The following is a 27,089-nucleotide window of genomic DNA, read 5'->3' as shown; positions in this document are numbered from 1 at the left end:
TTTTTTTTTTTAATTAAATCAACATAAAAAACACAATACATACATTATATATCAATATATATCAATACAGTCTGCAGGGATACAGTTGTATGTAAATGTTTCTTTATGAAAAAAAAAAAAAATAATAAATTTAAACCCATATCGTCGTCCGTCTCCCCCCCCCCCCCCAAAAAACCCAATTTTTGCGTAACATGGTTATTTGTATTTATTTATTTATTGTTTAACTCTGACAAAGGAAATAAAAAAACAGTGAAGGGAGGAGTCTGCACCTCCCTCCCCAAAAACACCCTCCAACCCCTTATGGAAATAGGGTCTCTTAAACAATTTTGTTAAATAGCGCTGTTATAAAGTATTATTCTGTGATGTAGTTTTGAAACAATTTGCATTGTTATTTTGTAGTTTGTTTTTTAAAGAGATTGTTTGCAGTCCCGGGCTAACGGAAGCCGGGAATGGACCGGGCAGGTTGTATACTGTAAGCATGATATCCCAATTCCTGCCCTCTCACAGCGTTTAGCACGTTAACTTTGCCCGGACGTAACGTACACTAGCTTTGTGTGTGGTTAGCTAATGATAACAATTTAGCAAAGTTTAGCTACTAACGTTAGCTTTCAATAAATGTATATTCAAATTGTACTAAATAAATTTTACTTTATTTATATAGCAGATTTCTACTCAAACATTACAGTTATTGTCTTTCTGCCATTTCATGTTGATTTGTAATAGTCTTTGAAAATGAGTCTTAAAAATGTTGGGATCTCAAGATTTGAAGGATATGTTTATTCAGGTTTTTTTGTAGAAAACAGCAAATAACAGACATGACACAAAACTATAGTCAATTCAATGGCAACTTTCTGGCTTAAGAAACAATCAAATCAAGTATCAAGTTGTGATAGTAACAGTTTCATTTTTATATCAAGCGGAAACAAAAACTTTTAGATTCACTCAATTCTAAGAAAATATGGAATCCCCAAAGCATTTCCAAAGACTTGCATCAGAGTAAATCTGTTCATTAGTCTGCAATTGAAAAAGAATAATCACACTTTAGAGGGCTGTTCCACCAGGTGGATTGACAAGAATCATGTGTGAGAAGACCATTACAGTAGCAATAGTCTAGGGACACTGGAGACAAAGGCATGTAAGAGTCTTTCTAGGTCTGCTTTGGACACTATTCATTTGTTTTGGCAATGTTTTTAGCCGGTAAAGTCGGATTTAAAATGTTGCATTTTCATAATTTTTTATTTTATTAAGTGGTCAGCACGGTGGAGCAGTTGTTAGTGCGCGTGCCTCACAATAAGAAGGTCCTGGGTTCGATTTCAGGGCTCTGTCTTTCTGTGTGGAGTTTGCATGTTCGCCCTATGACCGTGTGGGTTCCTCCCACCACTAAAGACATGCACCTGGCGATAGGCTAATTGGCAACACTAAACAAATTGGACCTAGTGTGTGAATGTGAGTGTGAATGGTTGTCCCTGCGATGAGGTGGCCTAGGCCTAGGCTCAAAACCAGGGAAGAGAGTGCCTTTTTAGTAGCATGGCCTAGACTGTTGAATAGCCTTTATTTTTCTATTACAGTCGTTCTCAAACTTTTTTCACAAAGTACCACCTCAGAAAACAATTAGCTGTCCAAGTACCACGATAATGACCAACATTGAAATACAGTAGTAGCGTAGTACGCCTAAGTATCCATTAAAAACAAGGCAAAGTTTTTATTTAACAAGTATATTCAATATTTTGGTCACTATAACAATACACACAATGCACACATATCCTCAACAATGATACTCCATATAGAGTACATATATACAGACTTATTTGGCATACCACCAGATTGAGCCTGCATACCACTAGTGATTCGTGTACCACAGTTTCAGAATCACTGTCCTATTGGATCTTCCCAGTCCCCGAGCCAGTTTAAATCTAGACTAAAACATATTTACTCCATGGCATTCAAATCCAATTAGGCCGTTTATTTCATATTTTTGTACATTTTATTTCATGTATTATATTTTAGAATTGTATGTGATATCTTTACGCACTTCTTTAAAAGGGGTCATATTATGATTTATTTTCTACATTGATAAGACTACCTTGTGGTCTACATAACATGTAATGGTGGTTCTTTGGTCAAAAGTTTGCATGATTGTGTTTTACAGACCGTGTTTAAGCCGCTTTCTGACCGTCTCTTCAGGCTGCACCGGTATGTGGGCGGTCTTATTTACGTGCCTCTCCACTTTGACCGCATCTTCTCTCTGTCAGCCATATTGTAGTTTTTAGCGCTTCCATATGGAGTCTACTGACAGATATAAGTTAGAACTATACGCTATTTTCCTTTAAAATATAAGTGCTATTGCAGTATTTTATTCTTCCTGCTGTGTTGAAATGTAAATGTGACAGTGCTTTGCATTATTTTTAAATAATGTACCGGACTTTGGCCAACTGGGGTTTTTAATGTGCTATGCTAAATGATTAAACTAAAACTCAACATTATTTCTTAAATTTTCCCTTTTGAGAAACAATTTGAGGGTCTTTCCTCTCGACATACTGCTCTAAGCGCTGCTCCATGTCTTCCCAGCTTATCTTCTTGAATCCATCCGATCAAAACAAAGACAAAGAAAATATATTTACTGTCACTATAATAATCTTAACAGGAACACTGAGAAAAGACAGCAAGCCATGTCATACTTGGTTGCCTACTAGTAGGTTAGGATGATGCTACTGTACCTGCTTTGAACATTTAGTCTTGTTCAATTGACTTTGCTTCAGTTTGTGGCACCTAAGTTTCACCTCCTCACACTTTTTTCGCAGAGCCGAGAACGTCTCCTCTCGAGTCTGCTGCAATCTTAGCTTGACTTCCTTCTCCTCCTCTTTTCTACAATACAGCAAGATCAATATGTGTTGTTTTCCTCAAAAACGGAGTCTTTAGCACCACATTTTGCTGACCTGATGGTAGTAGCTGCTTCCCTGGCTTTATTGTGGAGGCTGATGGTGTCCTCGACATCCAACAACAGTTGCTTCTTTTTCTGTTTTTCCTCCAGGATACACTCTCGCTTCTTCTGCTGCTCGTTCATCTCTGCTTCCTTTATGAAGAACAGGCGTTCCTTCAGCTCGACGTGGGACATCTCTTCTAGCAGTTCATGGCCCGCATGCTTAAAGAAGAAGGTAAAACATGAGACAGTGTTATTACATTACTATTTGCGGTTGGAGAGAGTGCAAGATGATCGCATCATAGGATTAGCATATTTGGCTGTGACGCATGTAATTGTAATATATGCTGTAGAAGAGAAGATTTAAGAAGATATAAAGTGAGTAAAAAACTTCAAAAGTAAGAAAAACAACAAATTAATTTCAGGGCTGTCAAACGATTAAAATATTTAATTGCAATAATTGCATTTTGTTCATAGTTAACTCAAAATTAATCACAAATAATTGCAGATACATACAATTTTTCATCATTAATACCGTATTTTTCAGACTATAAGTCGCAGTTTTTTTTCATAGTTTGGCCGGCGGTGCGACTTATACTCAGAAGCGACTTATGTGTGAAATTATTAACACATTACCGTAAAATATCAAATAATATTTAGCTCATTCTCGTAAGAGACTAGACGTATAAGATTTCATCATATTTAGCGATTAGGAGTGACAGATTGTTTTTTTGTAAACGTATAGCATGTTCTATATGTTATAGTTATTTGAATGACTCTTACCTGTAACGACCTGGTCGCATCGCGGTGCGCGATCGTTCTCCCAGGAATGCAGACGGCCTCGGACACAGCGCGCAGGTAGGAAAATTATTTATTTAAGCAAATAAATCATAGCAGGGAAAAAACAAAGACGTGTACATAGCACAAAAGACAAAAACAAAGGGACTAGCATGGGAGCTAGCAAGCAAAAATAATATAGCATGAAAGCTAGCAGGAATCGAAGAAGTCGTTACTTGTTGCATATAAGCAAATTAGCAAGCCAGGCCGAGTGAGGCCCGGGCAAAGACTAAATAGCCCTCTGTTTAGCGCTCGGGCAACAGGTGCGCGTCCCGAACGCTAACCAGAGGCAGGTGAGCACAATCTGCCAACATGGCAACAGAAACAAAAAGAAGGTGCTGAAAACACACGTGACACTAAAAAGTAAACAAACTGTGATCTGAGCAGCGGATCCTAACAGTACCCCCCCTAAAAGGACAGATTCCAGATGTCCCTTGAAGACAAAAAAACAACTGGAACCCAAAAAAAAACAGCAATAGTTCACGAGTCAAGGGCGGGCGGAGGGAGGACTTGGTGGTGGGTCGCCGGGCCCCGTGTCCCCGAATCCACCGGGGAAGGGTCAGGTGGCGGCGGCGAATGGAACGCCGCCGCCGCTGGCGAGGCGGGCGACCACGGAAAGGCCACATTCGTGGCCGCCGAGAAGGTGGGCGTGAGTGGCGCCAGAAGTTCAGCAGCCTCTGAGTCCTGCAACAAAGTCTTGGATGTCGCTGCTGTTTGCGCCACTGGCGTCCCTTCACTGACCTCGAGGGCTGCATGCGGGGACCTGCTTTCCGCTTGCGCAGCCGGACCACTCGAGGTCGCAGAGACAACGATAAGGGCGAGGAAGGTGGCGGCGCCCTGGGAAGGCCCACTGGAGACGAGGAGAGAGCAGATGTCGCCGTGGCAGCAGGAAGAGTCGCCGTCGCCGTGGAAGCAGGAGGCGGCGGCGTCGTCGTTGCTGTGGCAGCCGGAGCAGGAGGTGGCGTCGTCGTCGCTGTCGCGGCAGCCGGAGTCGCGGCAGCCGGAGTCGCTGTCGCGGCAGCCGGAGTCGCTGTCATTGGAACAGGAGTCGCTGTCGTGGCAGCAGGAGTCGCTGTCGTGGCAGCAGGAGTCGCTGTCGTGGCAGCAGGAGTCGCTGTCGTGGCAGCAGTAGTCGCTGTCGTGGCAGTCGGTGCTGGCGCGAGAACCAGCCGAGGAGTTTGTGCTGGTGCGAGAACCAGCCGAGGAGTTTGTACTGGTGCGAGAACCAGTCGTGGTGCAGGTACTGATGCGAGAACCAGCCGAGGTGCAGGTACTGGTGCGGGAACCAGCCGAGGTGCAGGTACTGGTGCGGGAACCAGCCGAGGTGCAGGTACTGGTGCGGGAACCAGCCGAGGTGCAGGTACTGGTGTGGGAACCAGCCGAGGTGCAGGTACTGGTGTGGGAACCAGCCGAGGTGCAGGTACTGGAACCTGTGGTGGAGCTGGTGCTAGCCTTAGCCTTGGCGCTAGCTTAGGTGCAGGTGGCCTAGCTGGCGGTTGCGGCTTAGCAGGCCGAAAAACCGGTGGTGGCGGCCGGGCAGGTGGTTGCGGTTTAGCACGCAGACGGACTGGTGGCGGTGGCCGAGCAGGAGGTTGCGGCTTAGCCCGCCGAAGGACTGGTGGCGGTGGCCGAGCAGGAGGTTGCGGCTTAGCACGCCGAAAAACTGGTGGCGGTGGCCGGGCAGGAGGTTGTGGCTTGGCTGAGCGTAGTTGTGCCACCCCACTAGCACAGCTCCCAGTACTAGCCCCCCCTTCAAGAAGCGGATACCAGACGCGCTCCTTGTGGTTTGGAACCGTCTTCAAGGGTGGATGGAGGGAGGTCAGGAGGGGGGTATACTCGTCCCCTTTAAAATGTCCAAAATGTTTATTCTCACCCCCCACTTGAGATTGGGTGGGAGCACAAGGGGAAAAAATCTGTGCTGTGGGTGGAGTAAAAGTCACTGGGGGTGGAGATTGAGTCCTGGAGGACATTGACAAACCTGGTGAGCGTGTTTGTAAAAAAATGTCCTGATAATGTTTTATTTTAGAATTAACGTCCATAGGAAGCGGCTGACAAAAAGGAGTAGAAGATGGAAAAAAATCATCTTGAATCTAGACGTCATCAGAAGTGGGCGGAGTTACCTCATCAGGGGGCGCCAATGGAATGACGTCATTGTTGCCGCTGTCCATGTGACTGACAGCCCAGTCGGAAAAATGTTTGGCGAAGTGATCAATTGGGTTGCCAAACATCTGAGGAGGGGTAGCTTGGGCTGCATGTAGCTTGCTGTGTACCGGTGGAGGAGTTTGAGGGAGTGGCGCGTCTTGGCAGCAAAGTGAAGACCTTTTGGGCGGCTTCCATCTTCGCTGACGCGTCCGGTACTGCGGAGGTGTGGCAATGTCCTCGGGCCAAACGGAGTGGATTGGGACCAGCTTTCCGTTAGGACCCCATAACAGGTCCTGGCGCTCCGAAGGGGAATAGCGAAGCGTCTCCGCCTCCATCGCTCGCAACACCTCCCACGCACCTTCATCCATCTCCTCCAACGTGCTCGCTGCGGGAGAACCTTTTCTTGCTGGCTTGCTACTGTAACGACGGGGTCGCATCGTGGTGCGAGGTGTTCTCCCGGGGATGCAGACGGCCTCGGACACAGCGTGCAGGTAGGAAAATGATTTATTTAAGCAAATAAATCATAGCAGGGAAAAAACAAAGACGTGTACATAGCACAAAAGACAAAAACGAAGGGACTAGCATGGGAGCTAGCAAGCAAAAATAATATAGCATGAAAGCTAGCAGGAATCGAAGAAGTCGTTACTTGTTGCATATAAGCAAATTAGCAAGCCAGGCCGAGTGAGGCCTGGGCAAAGACTAAATAGCCCTCTGATTAGCGCTCGGGCAACAGGTGCGCGTCCCGAACGCTAACCAGAGGCAGGTGAGTACAATCTGCCGTCATGGCAACAGAAACAAAAACAAGGTGCTGAAAACACACGTGACACTAAAAAGTAAACAAACTGTGATCTGAGCAGCGGATCCTAACATTACCACAATATGTTACGTTAACATACCAGGCACGTTCTCAGTTGGTTATTTATGTGTCATATAACGTACACTTATTCAGCCTGTTGTTCACTATTCTTTATTTATTTTAAATTGCCTTTCAAATGTCTATTCTTGGTGTTGGGTTTTATCAAATACATTTCCCCAAAAAAATGCAACTTATACTCCAGTGCGACTTACTGTATATGTTTTTTTCCTTCTTTATTATGCATTTACGGCCGGTGCGACTTATACTCCGGAGCGACTTATACTCCAAAAAATACGGTAAGTGTACCCCGGACGGAATATTGTCAAGTTTTAACACCATGAACGGACAATTAATTTCCTTTAATGAAATGTGTTTTAAATATGCTTTTTTTAAACAGCTCAACACAAAAAGGACAAACACGATTTAATGAAAAGAAAAAAAAAATACCTACCGTGTGTTGTGTCTTTGCCAGATTTTGTATTTTGTAGAAATACAGAATTTGTATTACTGCTTTAGGAGGAGCTACACTTCCATGTTTAGAACAGTTTCACGCATAAATAACACAACATGTGGATTGTTATGATCATGCTTTGATTATCAAATATGTTTGGTAATATCCATCCATCCATTTCCTACCGCTTGTCCCTTTTCGGGTCATGGGGGGCCTGCAGGCTATCCCAGCTGTAATCTGTGATATATCTACCTGAATAAATGCTTCTGATATTTTGTACATTACATGTTGTACAACTCGATAGTCTTCATATTGCTGCATGGCAATGTTTGAACCTTCCCTATTAATTAATAAAATGCAATATTCAGCCTGCTAATCAATTTGTAATTGAGGACTTAACCAGAACATGTTAACAAATAATTTACACAATATTCCTCAACTGATTTACTAGCATTTCTTTACTTGCAAATATCACAGAATACCATTACAAAACATGTCTGACAAATAGGGATGGGTACCGTTCACATTTGAATTGATACGGTACCAGTTTCCGGTACCTGTGATTTGATACCGGTACTCAACGGTACCAATTTTCGGTACTTGTGTTCATGTGGTACAAAATGTTTATTTGTGTACTAATTAAATCTTAAAATGTTTAAATGTAACATTTATTTTTCTTTAACGATCGATCATCAAATATCCATCCATCCATTTACTTCCGCTTATCCGAGGTCGGGTCGCATGGGCAGCAGCCTAAGCAGAGAAGCCCAGACTTCCCTCTCCCGAGCCACCTCGTCCAGCTCCTCCCGAGGCGTTCCCAGGCCAGCCGGAAGACATAGTCTTCCTAACGTGCCATGGCCATCCCCGTACCATCAATCCACTGTGCCTACATTTAACCAACCAAGGAAGACACTACACGATTTAAACCAATCAGAAACAATGTAAGGCGGGTATTGAGGTCTCTCTTTCACAACTCAGCTGTACATTGTTTCTGAGTGGTTTAAATTGCCTGGTGTCTTCCGTGGTTGGTTAAATGTAGGCACACCTCAGATACGCGCACGCAGATTATTTTACACACACACACTTCTGAATTGTATTACACGCTCACAAATCTGGATGCGCTCGCTGAAATTGTACACGGCAGAAGTGTTGCAAAAGTCACATGTAAGTAGACAGCCTATCGAGGGTTCTTTATGATTAGGGAGAGACAGACACTTTAAAACACGCGGATCTGAATGCACACACTCAGATTGGTGTGCAGACACAAATTAGTACACATGCATGCACATTTGATTACACCCGCATAGATTGAGATACACGTTTGCAAATAATTTTGCTACAATAATACTTCCATACATATACCCTAACCTACTGTGTATGGCATGCTACATCAACAGACAGTCCCATTATAATGTGTTTCTCAGTGAGGGGAAAGCCAAATCTATGTGTGGTGGGCCACCATATGATCTCTTACTCACCTCTGTGTCATCAAAATATTTAAACGTAATGAGAGGAACATATTCAATGGTATGGAGTTCACTTATGGTGTGAAATTTCCTGTTGAGCTCTGCCCGGGCTTCTTCTTGTGCTTGAAGGAGGAGCGTTTGACTGTGCCCTGTTATGTCTTTTGCTGTGATGATAGAATAAAAATTATTATCTCAAATAGGAACCCCAAAGCAAATGATTGTTACGCTTTGAAATATGGTGTTACCGTGTGTAGCGTGCTTACCAACACTCTGCTTGAACTTCATCATCATCTCTTTAGCTTCTTTGGGGTTCTTTTTACAGTTCTCTGATACTTGTTGCACTAAGTCTCTCTTTTCATTTACCTCCTGCAACCTTCTTTGGACCCTTTGCAGAGTCAGTTCAGATGCCTGGGAGAAAGACACCATAGGACACCATTCAGTATGCCAGAAAAGTGAGTTTTGCCCTCACATTTTAGCAACTGTCTTTATTACAGTATATTGTTTTCAAGGGAATTACTGTAGGAAACTTGTACATACATGCACTTTAGAGTAGTCAATGTACAGCTTGTTTAGCTATAAATATTTATTATCTGCTAAAAAGGAGTTAACACACACCCATTGTGTAAATCGCTGGCAACACAAGTGAGCACCAAGATAATTGTGTCTTGCCTAAACTCAAACATGGCAGCGTGGAAACATGGCCTGGGGCTGCATGATTGCTCTGTGGAGATGCGGTTTGACAAGATGAGACGCCAACGAGAAAATCAACAAATACCGTGACATTCTGAAACAGAGTATGATCCCCTCCTGGATCGTGGAAGAGAATTCCAGTAACAGCTCTGGTCAATTCCATGCCCAAGAGGATTAAGGCAGTGAAATATTTAATATTGACACTTTGGACACAGTTTGGACATTTGGACAACTTGGTTCACGATGAGTTATACTTGTGTTTTCAGCCGTTTAGACAATATCTGTGTATTTATTATTACTTACTTTCAGAGGACCGTAGATGTATACTTCTATCAAGCTGTACACTAACGACTTTAAGACCTTTGAGAAGACACTGTACATGTTGCACTGTCATCATGAGTTGTTTGTGCACCCACCTCTTCTTTTTTGAGCCGAGCAGACTTCTTTTTAAGTTCTACTGCTTTTGTGCGGCTGATAAATTTCTCATATTGTCCAAGCAGGATTTCTGCATGTTTCTGGTCAATCTTTGCCAACCGTTCCTGTTGGTCTTTTTCACGCATTTCTTTTTGCCATTGATGAAAAGAAGAGGACTCGTGCGCTCCCTTCGCCAGCGTTTCTAATCTGTCAACATAAGGGCAAATGGAACTCAGCAGTAAGTAAGTACATACCATTTGAAGATTCTATTTTTTGTTTGTTTTTTAAGGTTACTTTTTTGTGTTGTAGTTACTTTTTCCAATTACAATATTTCCTCCTATAGCGGTCGAGCCCGGTTTGTATTCTACTTTAGAGCAGTGAGGTCGACCCTAGTTTTTGTCAGTTAGCATTCCAAAAAGTTAGACGAAAACTTAATCTTATGAAAAACAAAACAATTTTTTTCATAAGAAATTAATTTAATCTAACACTTTAATTTTCCGGTACTCTTTATTTCTCCTACCAGTGTGCTCTCTTCTGGGGACAAACAGGACACCGGATTGGGCCTATGTTTCCCGTTCCTAATTCTTCAATTATTCTTATTTGCACACACACCAAAAAAGCAAATAATATACAATGTAAAGCAAAACACATGTGTGGAAAAGGTAAGGGAGGTCTTGTAAAGTCACCTCCCTCAAGACGTCACGATTATTACAGCAGCAAGAATAGACAAGTCAACTACAATACATATCATATATACTGTATATATCAAGCAAACAGTTCACTTGAGACCAACATGCCTTTAATTGTTTTTTAAAAGAATAAAATGTAGTTGTGAATTGAAGAGCTGGTGGTAGTTTATTCCAAAGAGAGGGTCCTCTATTTCAGTGGTTTTCAACCTTTTTTCAGTGATGTACCGCCTGTGAACATTTTTTTAATTCAAGTACCCCCTAATCAGAGCAAAGCATTTTTGGTTGAAAAAAAGAGATAAAGAAGTAAAATACAGCACTATGTAATCAGTTTCTGATTTATTAAATTGTATAACAGTGCAGAATATTGCTAATTTGTAGTGGTCTTTCTTGAACTATTTGGAAAAAAAGACATAAAAAATAACTAAAAACTTGTTGAAAAATAAACAAGTGATTCAATTATAAATAAAGATTTCTACACATAGAAGTAATCATCAACTTAAAGTGCCCTCTTTGGGGATTGTAATAGAGATCCATCTGGATTCATGAACTTAATTCTAAACATTTCTTCACAAAAAAATAAATCTTTAACATCAATATTTATGGAACATGTCCACAAAATCTAGCTGTCAACATTGAATATTGCATCGTTGCATTTCTTTTCACAGTTCTTTTTGACAGACATTTTAGTGAGGGTCAAACCATCATGGCATTGGGGAAACTCTGGGTTTATGGTAATGAATGGAATAGCCTACTTGATTTGATGTTCAGTTTATGAACTTACATTCATATTTTGTTGAAGTATTATTCAATAAATATATAAAGGATTTTTGAATTGTTGCTATTTTTAGAATATTTAAAAAAAATCTCACGTACCCCTTGGCATACCTTCAAGTACCCCCAGGGGTACGCGTACCCCCATTTGAGAACCACTGCTCTATTTAAGCGTCCATTGATTAGTAAACAATCTAGATAAAAGTCACCACAGTGTCTTGATGAGTTAATATGTATATATTTTTAATTTTCTTGAGGGAACTCTCCTGAAGGAATCAATAAAGTACTATCTATCTATCACAAAAATATGTAAAAAGAATTATGGAAAATTCCATCCATCCATCCATTTTCTACCGCTTGTCCCGTTCGGGGTCGCGGGTGTGCTGGAGCCTATCCCACCTGCATTCGGGCGGAAGGCGGGGTACACCGTGGACAAGTCACCACCTCATCGCAGGGCCAACACAGATATACAGACAACATTCACACTCACATTCACACAATAGGGCCAATGTAGTGTTGTCAATCAACCTATCCCCAGGTGCATGTCTTTGGAGGTGGGAGAAAGTTGCAGTACCCGTAGGGAACCCACACAGTCATGGGGAGAACATGCAAACTCCACACAGGATATATGGAAAATTATTATTACATAAATGTACATGCTTATACATATAAAAATAGATGTACAATATACAGTATGTTCACATTAAATATTTTAAAAATGTTGTCTTTTTTAAAAAAAGATTTAAAAAAACAAAAGGGGAGCAGATAAAGATTGTATTTAAAAAACAACATTATTTTCAATAATTTATTTTGGATTAATACGATTTTGTAAAATGTATTATTGACAAGTAGCACCCTAAATAATATTGCAAGACATTATATGTGGATATATTTAACTATAATATCATTTTCAGTAGTTCCATTCAGACCAACTTTGTCTTTAAACTCCATCATGAATGTAAGTTTTACCTACAGTGCATCTGGAAATGATTCACAATGCCTCATGTTTTCCACATTTTTTTATGTTACAGCCTTATTCTAAAATGGAACACATTCATTTTTGTTCTGAAAATTTTACAGACCATACCCAATTATGACAATGTAAAAAATCACATTACATAAGTATTCACAGCTTTTGCTCAATACTTTGTTGATTCACCTTTGGCAGCAATTACAGCCTCAAGTCTTTTTGAAAACGATGCCACAAACTTGGCACACCTATCTTTGGGCAGTTTTGCCCAATTCTCTTTGCAGAACCTCTCAAGCTCCATCAGGTTTGATGGGTAGTGTTGGTTTTCATCCAGGATGTCTCTGTATATTGCTGCATTCATCTTAGTCTAATAGGTATGTGGGCTTGTATTAAGCCTCAGGGAGTTGAACGCCCCTGCCTTACATAGTTCCGGGTCACCCTTGGGCAAGGTGTAGCACCCGAATGCCCCCCCCATCAGGGTTACGATACCCCCCATGAACTACACTAAAAGAGGATGCGTTACCCGGCCCGGAGGAAGCCCGGGGCCCTCCTCCGGAGCTAGGCCCGGAGGTAGGGCTCGTCAGCGAGCGCCTGGTGGCCGGGCTTGCCACGGAGCCCGGCCGGGCACAGCCCGAAGAAGCTACGTGGACACGCCATCTTCTCTGCCACGTGGGCCCACCACCCGCGGTCGGAACCAGTGGGGTCGGGTGCGCTGCCAAGTGGATGGCGGTGAAAGTGGAGGCTCCGGACGGACCAATTCGGGGCAGCAGAGGCTGACTTTCGGGACGTGGAACGTCTCTACGCTGGTGGGGAAGGAGCCTGAGCTGGTGCGAGAGATGGAGCGCTACCGGTTGGATCTGGTGGGGCTTACCTCTACGCATAGCAAGGGCTCTGAAACCACACTCCTGGACAAGGGATGGACCTTGTTCACTTCTGGAGTTGCTCAGGGTGTGAGGGCACAGGCGGGTGTGGGGATACTCACGAGTCCCCGGCTGAGTGCCTGTACGTTGGAGTTCACCCCAGTGGACAAGAGGGTCGCCTCCCTTCGCCTTAGGGTTGGAGGGGGGAAAACTCTGACTGTTGTTTGTGCATACGCACCAAACAGGAGTTCAGAGTATTCAGCCTTCTTGGATACCTTGCATGGGGTCCTGTATGGGGCGCCGGCAGGGGATTCCATAGTCTTGCTGGGGGACTTCAACGCGCACGTGGGCAATGACAGTGATACTTGGACTGGCGTGATTGGGAGGAACGGTCTCCCTGATCTGAACCTGAGTGGTGGATTGTTATTGGACTTCTGTGCTAGTCACGGACTTGCGATAACAAACACCATGTTCAAGCATAAGGATGCTCATAGGTGTACCTGGTACCAGAGCACCCTAGGCCAAAGATCAATGATCGATTTTGTAATCGTATCAGCTGATCTGAGGCCGTATGTTTTGGACACTCGGGTGAAGAGAGGGGCTGAACTGTCAACTGATCACCATCTGGTGGTGAGTTGGGTTAGATGGCGGGGGAAACCTCTGGACAGACCTGGCAAACCCAAGCGTGTAGTGCGGGTGAACTGGGAACGTTTGGAGGAGTCCTCTGTCCGGAAAGACTTCAACTCCCACCTCCGGCGGGACTTCTCTGCCATCCCTGTGGAGGTTGGGGACATTGAACAGGAATGGGCAATGTTCAAAGCCTCTATTGCTAAAGCTGCAGATGCGAGCTGTGGCCAGAAGGTCTTAGGTGCCTCAAGGGGCGGTAACCCTCGAACACCCTGGTGGACAGTGGTGGTCAGGGAAGCCGTCCGACTGAAGAAGGAGTCCTACCGGGGTATGTTATCCCGGGGGACTCCGGAGGCAGTTGCAAGGTACCGGCGGGCCCGAAGGGCAGCGGCCGTGGCTGTGGACGAGGCTAAGCAGAGGGTGTGGGAGCAGTTCGGGGAATCCATGGAGAAGGACTATCGGGCGGCACCAAAGCTGTTCTGGAAGACCATACGGCACCTCAGGAGGGGGAAGCAGGGAACCATCCAAGCTGTGTACGGCAAGGATGGGACTTTGCTGACTTCAAGTGAGGAAGTCGTGGGGCGTTGGAAAGAGCACTTTGAGGAACTCCTGAACCCAAATACATCAGACACACCCTCCCTGATAGGAGCAGGGCCTGAGGATGATGGGGGATCGACGTTGATCTCTCGGAGTGAAGTCACTGAGGTAGTTAGACAACTCCACAGTGGCAAAGCTCCGGGGGTTGACGAGATCCGTCCAGAAATGCTGAAGGCTCTGGGTGTTGATGGGCTGTCTTGGTTGATACGCCTTTTCAACATTGCGTGGAAGTCTGGGACAGTGCCGAGGGAGTGGCAGACTGGGGTGGTGGTTCCCCTTTTCAAAAAGGGGGACCAGAGGGTGTGTGCTAATTACAGGGGTATCACACTACTCAGCCTCCCTGGGAAAGTTTACGCCAAGGTACTGGAAAGGAGGGTCCGGCCGATAGTCGAACCTCAGATTCAAGAGGAGCAATGTGGATTCCGTCCTGGTCGTGGAACAACTGACCAACTCTTTACGCTTGCGGGAATCCTGGAGAGGGCCTGGGAGTATGCCTATCCAGTCTACATGTGTTTTGTGGATTTGGAGAAGGCGTATGACCGCGTCCCTCGGGAGATCTTGTGGGAGGTGCTGAGGGAGTACGGAGTGAGGGGAACCCTGTTGAGGGCCATCCAATCTCTGTACAACCAAAGCGAGAGTTGTGTCCGGGTGCTTGGATGTAAGTCGGATCCGTTTCCAGTGGGGGTTGGTCTCCGCCAGGGCTGCGCTCTGTCACCTATCCTGTTTGTGATTTTCATGGACAGGATTTCTAGGCGGAGTCGTGGCCATGGCGGAGAGGGTATACGTCTCGGGGGGCTAAGGGTTGCGTCACTGCTGTTTGCAGATGATGTGGTCCTGATGGCACCTTCGGTTCGTGACCTTCAGCTCTCACTGGATCGGTTCGCAGCCGAGTGTTCAGCGGCTGGAATGAGGATCAGCATCTCCAAATCTGAGGCCATGGTTCTCAGCAGGAAACCGATGGTTTGTACAGTCCGGGTAGGGGACAGGACTCTGTCCCAGGTGGAGGAGTTTAAGTATCTCGGGGTCTTGTTCACGAGTGAGGGAAAGATGGAGAAGGAAATCAGCCGGAGAATCGGAGCAGCTGGGGCAGTATTGCAGTCTCTCTGCCGCACTGTTGTGACGAAACGGGAGCTGAGCCAGAAGGCAAAGCTCTCGGTCTACCGAGCTATCTACATTCCTACTCTCACCTATGGTCATGAAGTGTGGGTAATGACCGAAAGAATAAGATCGCGGATACAAGCGGCCGAAATGAGTTTCCTCAGAAGGGTGGCTGGCATCTCCCTTAGAGATAGGGTGAGAAGTGCAGTCACCCGAGAGAGACTCGGAGTAGAGCCGCTGCTCCTTCGCTTGGAAAGGAGCCAGCTTAGGTGGTTCGGGCATCTCGTGCGGATGCCTCACGAGCGTCTCCCTAGGGAGGTCCTCGTTGCACGTCCCACTGGGAGGAGGCCCCGCGGCAGACCAAGGACCAGATGGGGGGATTACATCTCCTCTCTGGCCTGGGAACGCTTCGGGATTCCCCAGGAGGAAGTCGCAAATGTTGCTCTGGAGAGGGAAGTCTGGGGGTCTCTGCTGGAGCTGCTGTCCCCGCGACCCGATTCCGGATAAGCGGTTGAAGATGGATGGATGGATCTTAGTCTAGTCAAGGAGGGGACCAAGTACCCGATGGTCACTCTGTCAGAGGTACAGCATTCCTCTGTGGAGAGAGGAGAACCTTCCAGAAGGACAACCATCTCTGCAGCAATCCACTAATCAGGCCTGTATGGTAAAGTGGCCAGACGGAATCTATTTCTTAGTAAAAAAGTTTGCCAAAATGCATCTGAAAGACTCTCAGACCCTTAGAAACAAAAATCTCTGGTCTGTTGTGACAAATATTAAACTGTTTGGCGTGAATGCCAGGTGTCATGTTTAGAGGAAACCAGGCACCACTCATTCCCAGGCCAATACCATCCCTACAGTGAAGCATGGTTGTGGCAGCATCATGCTGTGGGGATGTTTTTCAGCGGTAGGAACTGGGAGACTAGTCAGGATAGAGGGAAAGGTGAATGCGGCAGTCTACGGAGACATCACGGATGAAAACCAACGCTTCCCATACAACCTAATGGAGCTTGAGAGGTGCTGCAAAAGAAAAATGGGCAAAGAGGAATGAGCAAAACAGCCCAAATTTAGGTGTGCCAAGTTTATGGCATCCTATTCAAAAAGACTTGAAGCTGTAATTGCTGCCAAAGGTGCATTAACAAAGTACTGAGCAAAGGCTGTGAATACTTTTGTATGTGTGATTTTTATTTGTATTTTTCCATTTGCAAAATGTTTTTATTGTCGTTATGTGGTTCTGTAGCATTTGAAAGTAACATAACAAAATGTGGAAAAAGTAAAGCGCTGTAAATATTTTTCAGATGCACTGTATATGCAATGTCTGCTGTATTAGTGGCAGATAAAATGATTTAGGTCAAAGGTTTTCGAAGTTTGGCACAGAGAGCCGGGTTGTCTCGATGTTTAAGAACAAAATAAAGGGGAAACACTTTGCCCCGTGCGACTGAGAATCAAAAATAGTTTTAAAAATGTTAATTCATGAATGACAAGGTGCTTACTGTAATATATTTTACGGCAAATGTATTCCCAGTCCTTTCCTGCTCTGTCACAGATGAGAGAATAACACATAGTTGTATAAAATGTGTTTTTGTCTCGCTGCGGTGATTAAAAGACAAAAGACTGTTATTTATTTTATCCTGTTTTTTTAATATTTTGGGCAAAAAAATGTTCATGTTAAATTTAGATCTGAGTCAAATTGTTAAAAAAATATTCACACAAATTTAAAAAAAGGCAACCAACCAATTCATAATCCTCCATGATGGTAGGGGAACAGGTGATAGGGTCAGCCGGGCCTGCCAACAATGTGCACTATTTATTTTTCAGGGAGTTGATAATTCTCATCAATCTTTATGTTGATGACACTCTCATGAAGCTGAATACTCAATTCATAAAGATTTAGGTTGACTTAAGCCCAAGCTCTGTTAAATAAATATTTGTATTCTGTTATTTTAAGCAGGATATACAGTATTTCTATTTATGACAATTAAATTACTGTGCAATTTTTGGCATTACTCACGAACGTACATTTAAATTCAATTCAGGTTATATTAAGTATTATTTTTTAAAAAGAAAAAAAATTGGGTCGACCAGCCCTTCTAACAAAGTGTGCCCTGTTTATTATTCAGTGTTGGCAGCAACCCTTCTCATATAGTAATAACAGACATAGCGTCTGTCAAAGTGAGGCCACTATTTGAGAAAATGTCATGGCTTTACTGTGTTTATTTGGTCATTTTGTGTAAGATATTAACAGATTTTAAGTTTTGATTTGTAATATAATATTGACTTTCATACATTCTGCATTCAGTTACCTCTGGAGCTCCTCCTCCACCTTGCGGTCATATAGCGCCCTCTGTCGCAGGATGGTGGCACTGTTGAGTTTCACTGGCCACTTTTTCTAACAAGTAAGTTGCAAATTGATATTTCTTCAACTAAATTATAATCTACTAATGTTGCTAGCCGAGAATACTTAGTGCTCACCTTAACAGGAGAAGGCTGACATCTGTGTTCTGAATTGAACTTGAGCTTTGAGTCCAACTCTTCTTTTATCCGGGATATTACTTTCTGTGTTGCATATGGAACACTTGTTTTGTATTTTGAATCTACACAGTGCGGGAGCTAGTTCATACCTCTGGGTGGTCAGATTTTTTGGGATTTGCACATCTGAATGATGTCGTAGTTGCCTCATGCAGCAAATCCTTTTGTGGAGAACAGACAGGATGTCAATTAAAATGCCTTGTCAGACTAGTGAAATGTGCACTACAGTACCTCCATTATTTGATGGTTCCTTTGCTTGTTCTCTTCTAATATTTGTACATCTTTTCCAATCTTGTATGTGCTGTTTGGTACCTACAAAAGGTACAGAAGTATATACTGTACATCCATCATAAAGAAACGTAATAACTATGTCACAAAATGCAAGCAATAGTTCCGTGTCCATTCATCTTCCACGACCATGGGGAAGCTGGAACCTATCCCAGCTGAGAGGCAGGTTACCCGATATAATGTTTGCAGGGCACACACGCATATAGACAAAAAATCATTCACTCACATTCCCACCTACAATCCCATTAATCTGTGCCATTTGCATCCCCAGGGGAAAAAAATGTATAAATTATGCCTGTCCTGCTTCCTAAAATTAGGCTTTTACAGGATGTGTAATAATTTAAATTCTTCAGAAATGTTTTTTTAAAGGCTGTCAAAAATGAGTATGCATTTGGTTAATCACAATATGTGATTGTGTTAATAGTGTATAGTTGCAGATTGATCACGCAATTTATTTTGACTGTCCATGCTTCTTTACCTTAACCGTGGATGTATACCTGAAAGACAAAGCAGGTTGCTATAGGGTCAGTGATCAGGTCAAAGCATATTGTACCTCAGTGCAAAGACTGGTGTGCTCACTCACAAATTTCACTTCAAAATACACCCTGACAGCAGGACTTTAGATGAAACTGTTGCCAAGTTTTGAGCAAATAAATGACATGCATTCAAGTGAAAAATATAAAAAATGTTTATGACCTTCTGACAATAGAATTGCATTTGTGTAAAACATATTGAATATTAGGGTCTTTTTTAAGGTTAATTTAAGCTATGTAAGCAAGTAATTTACCCTTATTAATCACAATTAATCGAAATTCAAAAGTGTGATTAATTTAATTTAAAAAACTATTTGTGTCACTCCTTATCCCAACTATATTTTAGTTCATTTTAGTTAAAAAAAGAAAACGATGACGACTCCAGGGGTTTTCACTCAGGAGTGTTATCCAACTTCTGGTGAAAATTTGGGAATATTCCTAAAGTCACATATAGTCCAGAAAGTTGCATCGTTCAGATCATCTGCAGGTCATGGGAAGGCCAAAAATACGGCCTTCCGTCATGACTCCTGTTACTTAGATGGTTGGGGTTTTTTTAATACATATTTTGTTGAACCACTGATGTGCCTAGTGTCAAAATGCTATCAGCATACTTGGCCTGTGGCTTTATGTGATGTATTTGCAAAATCATACAGTCTTGTACAAAATATTGCTTAAGATCTACATATTTTGAGTAGTTCTGTATTATCAGATTTAATGTTTTAAAAAGATAGAAATGTAAGTTACTGTAGAGATTTACAACAAACAAATGGCACTGATTCGGGGGTATGGCCCCAATGTAATGTGTATATTATAAAGCATTCTTACTGCTCTGTGTTTTTCCGGTGGTGGGCTGAGTGTAGGCTGAGGTGGAGAATGTGGTTTACGTTTTGAAAAAGAGAATTCCACTGGCTCTGTAGTTTTGGGTGAAGCCCTCTCTCCCCTCTCTCTAGCTTCAAGCTTCTCCAAGAGTGTCTCAATTTTAGAGCGCCTTCTAAAGGACAGAAAGGGTGGCTTTGTATGCGCACAGTAACTTACTTTTGAAACCGCTAACTTCAATGCTTTCGTCACCTTAGCAGAGGATCAATCCAGTGCGCCATCACATATTCAGCATTGTACATGCAAGTCCACTCATCTTGTATCCAAGTGGTGAGGTGTTCAAAGAAGAAACTGAGGAACTACAATCAGGGCAGCACATATTGTATAATATAGAATGTTTTCATTGGACTGTCTTTATAGTGCAACGGTTTTCTTACAGTGTGCATGCTCCTAAAGTCCAGGCAGCTGACAATGTTGCTGTAAACCTGAAGTCCGAGGTCATCAAGGTGAAATATGGTGAGGGAGCAGATCACTAAAAAAAACACAAACTGTTAAAAGTGTTTTAAAACCAAAACAAATAGCTGATTGAAATTACCTGTAAGTTGGCTGCGATGTTGTTTAGGTATGTGTTTTGGATTGTGGGCATAGAAGGGGTCGATGACTATGTCCAATAATTTTTTATGCTCAATACATCCTGAGACCACAACAATCAGGAACTCCTTATCCTTAGCCTCCAGACCCTACAAAATATATGTAGTAACATTTGTATTTTCATGTCACTATTGTTCTATATAAGTTTCCATCTTCTGCAAAAGTCACTAGCATTTGTAGTTGTACAATACTTGCCCTATCTGTGTTAGAATATTACTCACTCTAATGTCTATATTTAAATCTGGAGTTTAAGTGTTGTTTAACATCTTTAGTTTTATTCTGTTTTGTATCCTATTGTCATACCTGCAGATTTTTGGTAGCATCTTCAGTAAAGTCTTCTGTGGTGTGTTTGCTAGCGGTGTACTTGTCGAGCAGCACAATGGCCTCCTTGACAAGTGATCCATAGTTTTTTGCCATTTTACATCCACACAGAAAGTTTGAAAAGGTTGTCAATCTGAACGCTTCAACTGAACACACAATTTGTCACACTAAATATACACATGAAAATAAATACATCCGCCTCTTTTTTGTAAAAAACAAAAAAAACGAAACATGATTTGAAAGACGTTTTTCAACAACAATTTGCGGTTTGTTTTCCTCGTTGTCATGGTCATGCGTTGCCTAGCAACAATCATCAACAGAATTGGACGCCTAACAAAAATGTATGAAAGGGAAATATGTTACAAATAAAAAAAACAATGTGCAATATTATTTTCGTATTATTATAATTTGACGAGTGTGGCACATCTGTTTTGGATTGGCAAAGTGTCAAGATCCAAATCCTTTGTTAGCTGCCATAACACAAATGACGTAGTGTGTTGTGACGTAAGCGAAATCCGTATGCTGCCTTCCAAATCCACTGGAAATTTTTGTTTCGAAAGGAAATCACAGACCTAAATGTCAAATCTTGAAGTAATGTATCATTAAAATCGGACCATACGCTCTTATTTTAGTTGTGGTAAAGCTATAGGTCCGTTCACTTCACGTTTACGGGGCTTTAGCAGAGAAAAGCTGATTAGTGAGAGCACATGAAAACATGTTTTGGGCGGTATGGTCTCACGATGTAGAAATCTGATTACCGTAATCTGCTTTTCATTGAATATGTACATAATAATTGTGTCATTGTTCTCAAAAACATTTATTTTTTAAGTAATGACACGTATCTCTGGATCACACAACCAAAACGTGTAACATGCCCATCCATCCATCCATTTTCTACCGCTTGTCCTTCTCGGGGTTGCGTACGCATTAATCTAAAATCAGTTTATGCCAAAAGGTATACGATTCTTATTCAAAACCAACGATATATCCTTAAAAACGAATTCTGCCCTGTCATAACAACGCGTCTGTTGTGTGCATTGCGATGTTTTGCGGGCGGTCCATGAACGCATCACTTCCTGAGAAAGTGGGAGGTGAATGTTGTCAATGTGACTGTCATCCAGTGGACGGCGCAGTAGTCGCTCTTCTCTTGGTTGTGCGCTCAGGACTTCGGAAGTGGTCGGACCTGGGAGACTGACAGCAAATCTGGAAATGTGGAAATAACTCCGAATATCCTTCGTAGTCTATGCTTGGACATTGTGTTGTTACCAATAGGACAAGTTACCCTACATTGCGTTAGTGTGGTTTTTTTTAAAACTGTAGCCACCGCTGCTAGCTAGCTTAGCAGCCGAGCAAGGCTGTTAGACAACACAGGTACCGCCGGAAAAGATAAGACGAGTGCTCCGTACAAAGGAAGGTGGTGATGAACCGCTTTCGAAAGTGGCTCTACAAGCCAAAGGTAAGTTATCTTGGATTTACTCGCCATGTCATGCCGCCATTTAGTTTTTTAACATTGTAATCCCGGTGGAAGCTAGCAGCAGTGTTGCTGGCTGCCTCCCTTGTCTATGTCACACATCTGCTAACGTTAGCCGGTGTGATACTGATGTTGACATGCTTGCAGCCAGTGCCCCCTCCCCTTGTGTTTATTTACCCCTTTTGTTAAGAGCTACACAAAGAAATACACTTCATGTCACAACGCTTTATGGTATGCTGTTCTCCACTTGCTTTATTGTCACAATAGTATCACTGATTGTCTTTTCAAATATTTGCAATAACTATAAAAAGTCATCATTATCAGGCAGTGCAGTTAAATTATGGTCATATCAAGTTTTAAGTCATGTTTACAATGAACAAGGCAAAGTTGATTCTCAAAGATTATGACGCCAAGAACAACAATATTTAATAGTTAATTTAATTGTTTAAATATTATTTTAGAAATGTTTTCCTAGTATTTTTTCCTCCAAAAGTACATCAATGTAAGTTATTATGTAAATACCTTATTAGGAATGGCCACTGGAGTCTATACATTCATTTTTAATCTCGTTAATTATTGTATTAATTATTTTTAGTTATATTCCTTCAACATCTTTATTTTTATTTTATCAAAATTGTCTTTTACCCAATCTCTATTTTCTGGGCCAAATAAAAAGGTGACAAACACAGGAGATAACACTTTTTTTTTTACTAAAATTGTCAATATAGAAGGTGATGGATAAAAAAACCTTGCTTCTTGCACCTTTTTGGACTTGTTAAACTGTAAATGTAAACATGGAATGTTCCTAATGTAACTTTTTAGGCAATTTTAAAACATACCATACTGCACCTAATTCTATTTATTTCTGAATAACAAGCAGATTAGAAGTACTGTAGAAGTTATTGTTGAACAAAAGACATACGTATACTAGTATTTTGTAAAAGTATTTTTGCGGGAAAAAAAGTAAAGTATTTTTTTTATCAATGTTTAAAGAAAAAATAGACAAATGTATTTTCATTCGAAATATTTCAATATTTTAAAAACTACAATACATTTTCATGATTAATTTGACAAATTAATTGGTGTATTATTCTATACACAAATAGCGTTCATAGAAAGAACCCACGTGTCAAACTCAATTTAGTAAGTTCAAAACCTTAAAGAATAAAATCATTCAAATTTCTAAATTGTCATTGTCACTTGAACAGCCTAATGAGAGCCACTACAAGAGCTGTATTAAGTCTACCTTTACAAAGATAACCATTTCCAGTGTAGATTGGCACTGTCAGCGAATCATTCGCCTAACAATATGTTTATTAATATTGTGACTGTAGTTTTCAGCCGTGTACAATGCTGCACAGCTGTATGCAATATTTTGCCTCATTAAGCGAAGGTAACCAAAATATTAAAAAAAGCTTTTGGTATGACAATGTTGCGGTTGGTTGGTGTACATGCAGCTTTTGCCTCTTAACCATAAAGTCAGTGACCACTACTTTGTCATTGCTTGAATGAGTAATGTTTGTTGGGTTTTTTTTGCTGGATTTTAATACTTCAGCTGATGATGCCTTAAATCTGACTATACTGATGGTTGGGAAAGGTAAATGTGCTGCTAAATCAGCAACTCCCAGGTCCACTCATTGCCGCTTGCAGTCAAGTAGTATTGGATATGCTGTAATTCTTCAAATCATGCAAGCGGTATTGAAGGCTTGGCTGCCTTGTTAAATAAAGGGCCTAAAATATGCTAGCTGCAGCACTTTTGATAAGATGAGGGACTTATTTTTCAAAACTTTTTAGGTGTAAGAAATGCACATTAAGCAACAAACTGTATAAGTATGGAGAAGGTAGATCGATTCACAGGACTGTCTCAGAAAATTAGAATATTGTTATAAAGTTCTTTATTTTTTGTAATGCAATTAAAAAAACAAAAATGTCATACATTCCGGATTCATTACACATCAACTGAAATATTGCAAGCATTTTATTATTTTAATATTGCTGATTATGGCATACAGCTTAAGAAAACTAAAAAATAGTATGTCAAAAAATTAGAATATTTCCTCAGACCAAGTAAAAAAAACAAGATTTATAACAGCAAAACAAAATCAAACATTTGAAAATGTCAATTAATGCACTCAGTACTTGGTTGGGAATCCTTTTGCATGGATTACTGCATCAATGCGGCGTGGCATGGAGGCAATCAGCCTGTGGCATTGCTGAGGTGTTATGGATGCCCAGGATGCTTCAATAGCGGCCTTTAGCTCATTTGCATTATTGGGTCTGGTGTCTTTCAGCTTCTTCTTCACAATACCCCACAAATTCTCTATGGGGTTCAGGTCAGGGGAGTTGGCAGGCCAATCGAGGACAGTAATGCCATGGTCAGTACACCAGTTACTGGTGGTTTTGGCACTGTGCGCAGGTGCCAGATCATGCTGGAAAATGAAATCATCATCTCCATAGAGCTTTTCAACAGATGGAAGTATGTAGTGCTCTAAAATCTCTAGAAGCGTCTGACTTGGGTTATGGAAAAGAAGCACTGGACAGTTGCAGAGTGGTCCAGAGTCCTGTTTTCAGACGAAAGCAAGTTTAGTATTTCATTTGGAAGTCAATGCGCTAGAGTTTGGAGGAAGGCTGGAGAGGAGCAAAATCCAAGTTGCTTGAAATCCAGTGTGAAGTTCCCACAGTCAGCAATGGCTTGGGGAGCCATGTCAGCTGCTGGTGTTCGTCCACTGTGTTTCATCAAGTCCAAAGTCAAAGCAGCTGTGTACCAAGAGATTTTAGAGCACTACATGCTTCCATCTATTGAAAAGCTCTATGTAGATGATGATTTCATTTTCCAGCATGATCTGGCACCTGCCCACAGTGCCAAAACCACCAGTAACTGGTGTACTGACCATGGCATTACTGTCCTCGATTGGCCTGCCAACTCCCCTGACCTGAACCCCATAGAGAATTTGTGGGGTATTGTGAAGAAGAAGCTGAAAGACACCAGACCCAATAATGCAAATGAGCTAAAGGCCGCTATTGAAGCATCCTGGGCATCCATAACACCTCAGCAATGGCACAGGCTGATTGCCTCCATGCCACGCCGCATTGGTGCAGTAATCCGTGCAAAATGATTACCAACCAAGTACTGAGTGCATTAATTGACATTTTCAAATGTTTGATTTTGTTTTGCTGTTATAAATCTTTTTTTTTTACTTGGTCTGAGGAAATATTCTAATTTTTTGAGATAGGATTTTTGAGTTTTCTTAAGCTGTATGCCATAATCAGCAATATTAAAATAATAAAAGGCTTGCAATATTTCAGTTGATGTGTAATGAATCCAGAATGTATGACATTTTTGTTTTTTTTAATTGCATTACAGAAAATAAATAACTATCACAATATTCTAATTTTCTGAGACAGTCCTGTATATACTCGACATATGCCGTATCTTCAATATATATTTAGTTTTTCCCAGAGTAAAAGCAGTGTGTTTGTTTGCCAGAGGTCGATTATGAATGATCTATGTGGTTAACTGCTTGACAGTAATTCTGTACTCGTGCTATTTATAGTGAGCACTGTGTGAGTAACTGTCCTATTGAAAATTATCCTGTGCAATACTTGGACTGTACATTATTCCAATATTCCCTCTTCTGGAGAATAGATGCACAAAGATTATCGCTGAGCATTTGCATGAAGACCATATAGGACAGGGGTCGGCAACCCAAAATATTGAGCCATATTGGATCAACAATACAAACACAATCGCAGGCTAACGCAAATCTTTGTTGACAGACATGTTAAAATGTATTATTTATTCTACACATTTTTACAACATTGTAAAACATTAGTAAAATGTAGGCTTCTCTGAGGATAAGATAACTCCTGGAAATTACTGGCTTAGAATGGCCAAGTGTGTGTCCAAGTTAAAGGAAACGGCAGTCTGTCTTCTAATGGATTTATTACAATCTTTGCGAGCTGGGTAATGTTTGCTGTGGTCTGGAACAACGTGGCACACAAATAACTATTAGAAATGCACCCATAACACATACAGATAATGTGTCATGAGACATGCAAATATAAATTAAATACACAGAGGAAATAAGTAAAGGAAATCAAATGAGCTCAAATATGCCTACAAACGAGCATAATGATGCAATATGTATACAGGACTGTCTCAGAAAATTAGAATATTGTGATAAAGTTCTTTATTTTCTGTAATGCAATTAAAAAAAACTAAAATGTCATACATTCTGGATTCATTACACATCAACTGAAATATTGCAAGCCTTTTATTATTTTAATATTGCTGATTATGGCATACAGCTTAAGAAAACTCAAAAATCCTATCTAAAAAAATTAGAATATTTCCTCAGACCATGTAAAAAAAAAAAAGATTTATAACAGCAAAACAAAATCAAACATTTGAAAATGTCAATTAATGCACTCAGTACTTGGTTGGGAATCCTTTTGCACGGATTACTGCATCAATGCGGCGTGGCAATGGAGGCAATCAGCCTGTGGCATTGCTGAGGTGTTATGGATGCCCAGGATGCTTCAATAGCGGCCTTTAGCTCATTTGCATTATTGGGTCTGGTGTCTTTCAGCTTCTTCTTCACAATACCCCACAAATTCTCTATGGGGTTCAGGTCAGGGGAGTTGGCAGGCCAATCGAGGACAGTAATGCCATGGTCAGTACACCAGTTACTGGTGGTTTTGGCACTGTGCGCAGGTGCCAGATCATGCTGGAAAATTAAATCATCATCTACATGGAGCTTTTCAACAGATGGAAGCATCTGTTGTGCTCTAAAATCTCTAGAAGCGTCTGACTTGGGCTATGGAAAAGAAGCACTGGACAGTTGCAGAGTGGTCCAGGGTCCTGTTTTCAGACGAAAGCAAGTTTAGTATTTCATTTGGAAGTCAAGGCGCTAGAGTCTGGAGGAAGGCTGAAGAGGAGCAAAATCCAAGTTGCTTGAAATCCAGTGCGAAGTTCCCACAGTCAGCAATGGTTTGGGGAGCCATGTCAGCTGCTGGTGTTGGTTCACTGTGTTTCATCAAGTCCAGAGTCAATGCAGCTGTGTACCAAGAGATTTTCAGCTGCGAACGGCTCCTT

The 27,089-nt window shown here is 41.8% G+C and overlaps 2 protein-coding genes across 7 annotated transcripts in view; one reads left to right on the top strand and one right to left on the bottom strand.

The window, feature by feature from the left end:
- Window positions 1-856: 856 nt before the first annotated feature.
- Window positions 857-20,679, bottom strand: LOC133646628 (cilia- and flagella-associated protein 99-like). Of its 3 annotated transcripts, none has more exons than XM_062042205.1 (15): window positions 20,506-20,679; window positions 20,147-20,291; window positions 19,989-20,083; window positions 19,804-19,910; window positions 19,561-19,726; window positions 18,146-18,226; window positions 18,007-18,075; window positions 17,858-17,941; window positions 17,689-17,774; window positions 9,779-9,983; window positions 8,936-9,080; window positions 8,685-8,836; window positions 2,937-3,142; window positions 2,718-2,865; window positions 857-2,576 (listed from the first exon to the last, which is right to left on the bottom strand). In XM_062042205.1, exons 1-15 carry the CDS (start codon window positions 20,617-20,619, stop codon window positions 2,481-2,483), a joined length of 1,899 nt encoding a protein of 632 aa, XP_061898189.1. In that variant the 5' UTR covers window positions 20,620-20,679; the 3' UTR covers window positions 857-2,480. The 3 variants fall into 3 exon arrangements, with proteins under 3 accessions (XP_061898189.1, XP_061898190.1, XP_061898191.1); XM_062042206.1 differs by having other exon boundaries at window positions 857-2,573; XM_062042207.1 differs by having other exon boundaries at window positions 19,561-19,723.
- A 948-nt stretch (window positions 20,680-21,627) lies between these two features.
- zfyve28 (zinc finger, FYVE domain containing 28) overlaps window positions 21,628-27,089 on the top strand; it is an 86,659-nt gene continuing 81,197 nt past the window's right edge. For 3 of the 4 annotated variants that reach the window (XM_062042195.1, XM_062042194.1, XM_062042191.1), the window contains exon 1: window positions 21,628-21,979. In XM_062042195.1, the coding sequence (XP_061898179.1) occupies window positions 21,944-21,979 (36 nt within the window). In that variant the 5' untranslated portion in view covers window positions 21,628-21,943. The remainder of the gene's footprint in view (window positions 21,980-27,089) is intronic. The other variant, XM_062042193.1, reaches the window with a different exon arrangement.

This window comes from Entelurus aequoreus, linkage group LG03, assembly GCF_033978785.1.
Source record: "Entelurus aequoreus isolate RoL-2023_Sb linkage group LG03, RoL_Eaeq_v1.1, whole genome shotgun sequence".
Taxonomy (NCBI): Eukaryota; Metazoa; Chordata; class Actinopteri; order Syngnathiformes; family Syngnathidae; genus Entelurus; species Entelurus aequoreus.
The sequence above is the reverse complement of the archived record's forward strand: the minus strand, read 5'-3'. Positions and strand labels throughout refer to the sequence as shown.

Coding starts and splice junctions, on each gene's coding strand:
- LOC133646628 (XM_062042205.1), bottom strand. CDS start 20,619: ATGGCAAAAAACTATGGATCACTTGTCAAGGAGGCCATTGTGCTGCTC. Junction 19,727..19,803: donor TGGATTGATCCTCTGCTAAG/GTGACGAAAGCA, acceptor TCTGTCCTTTAG/AAGGCGCTCTAAAATTGAGA. Junction 17,775..17,857: donor GTCAGCCTTCTCCTGTTAAG/GTGAGCACTAAG, acceptor CTTACTTGTTAG/AAAAAGTGGCCAGTGAAACT.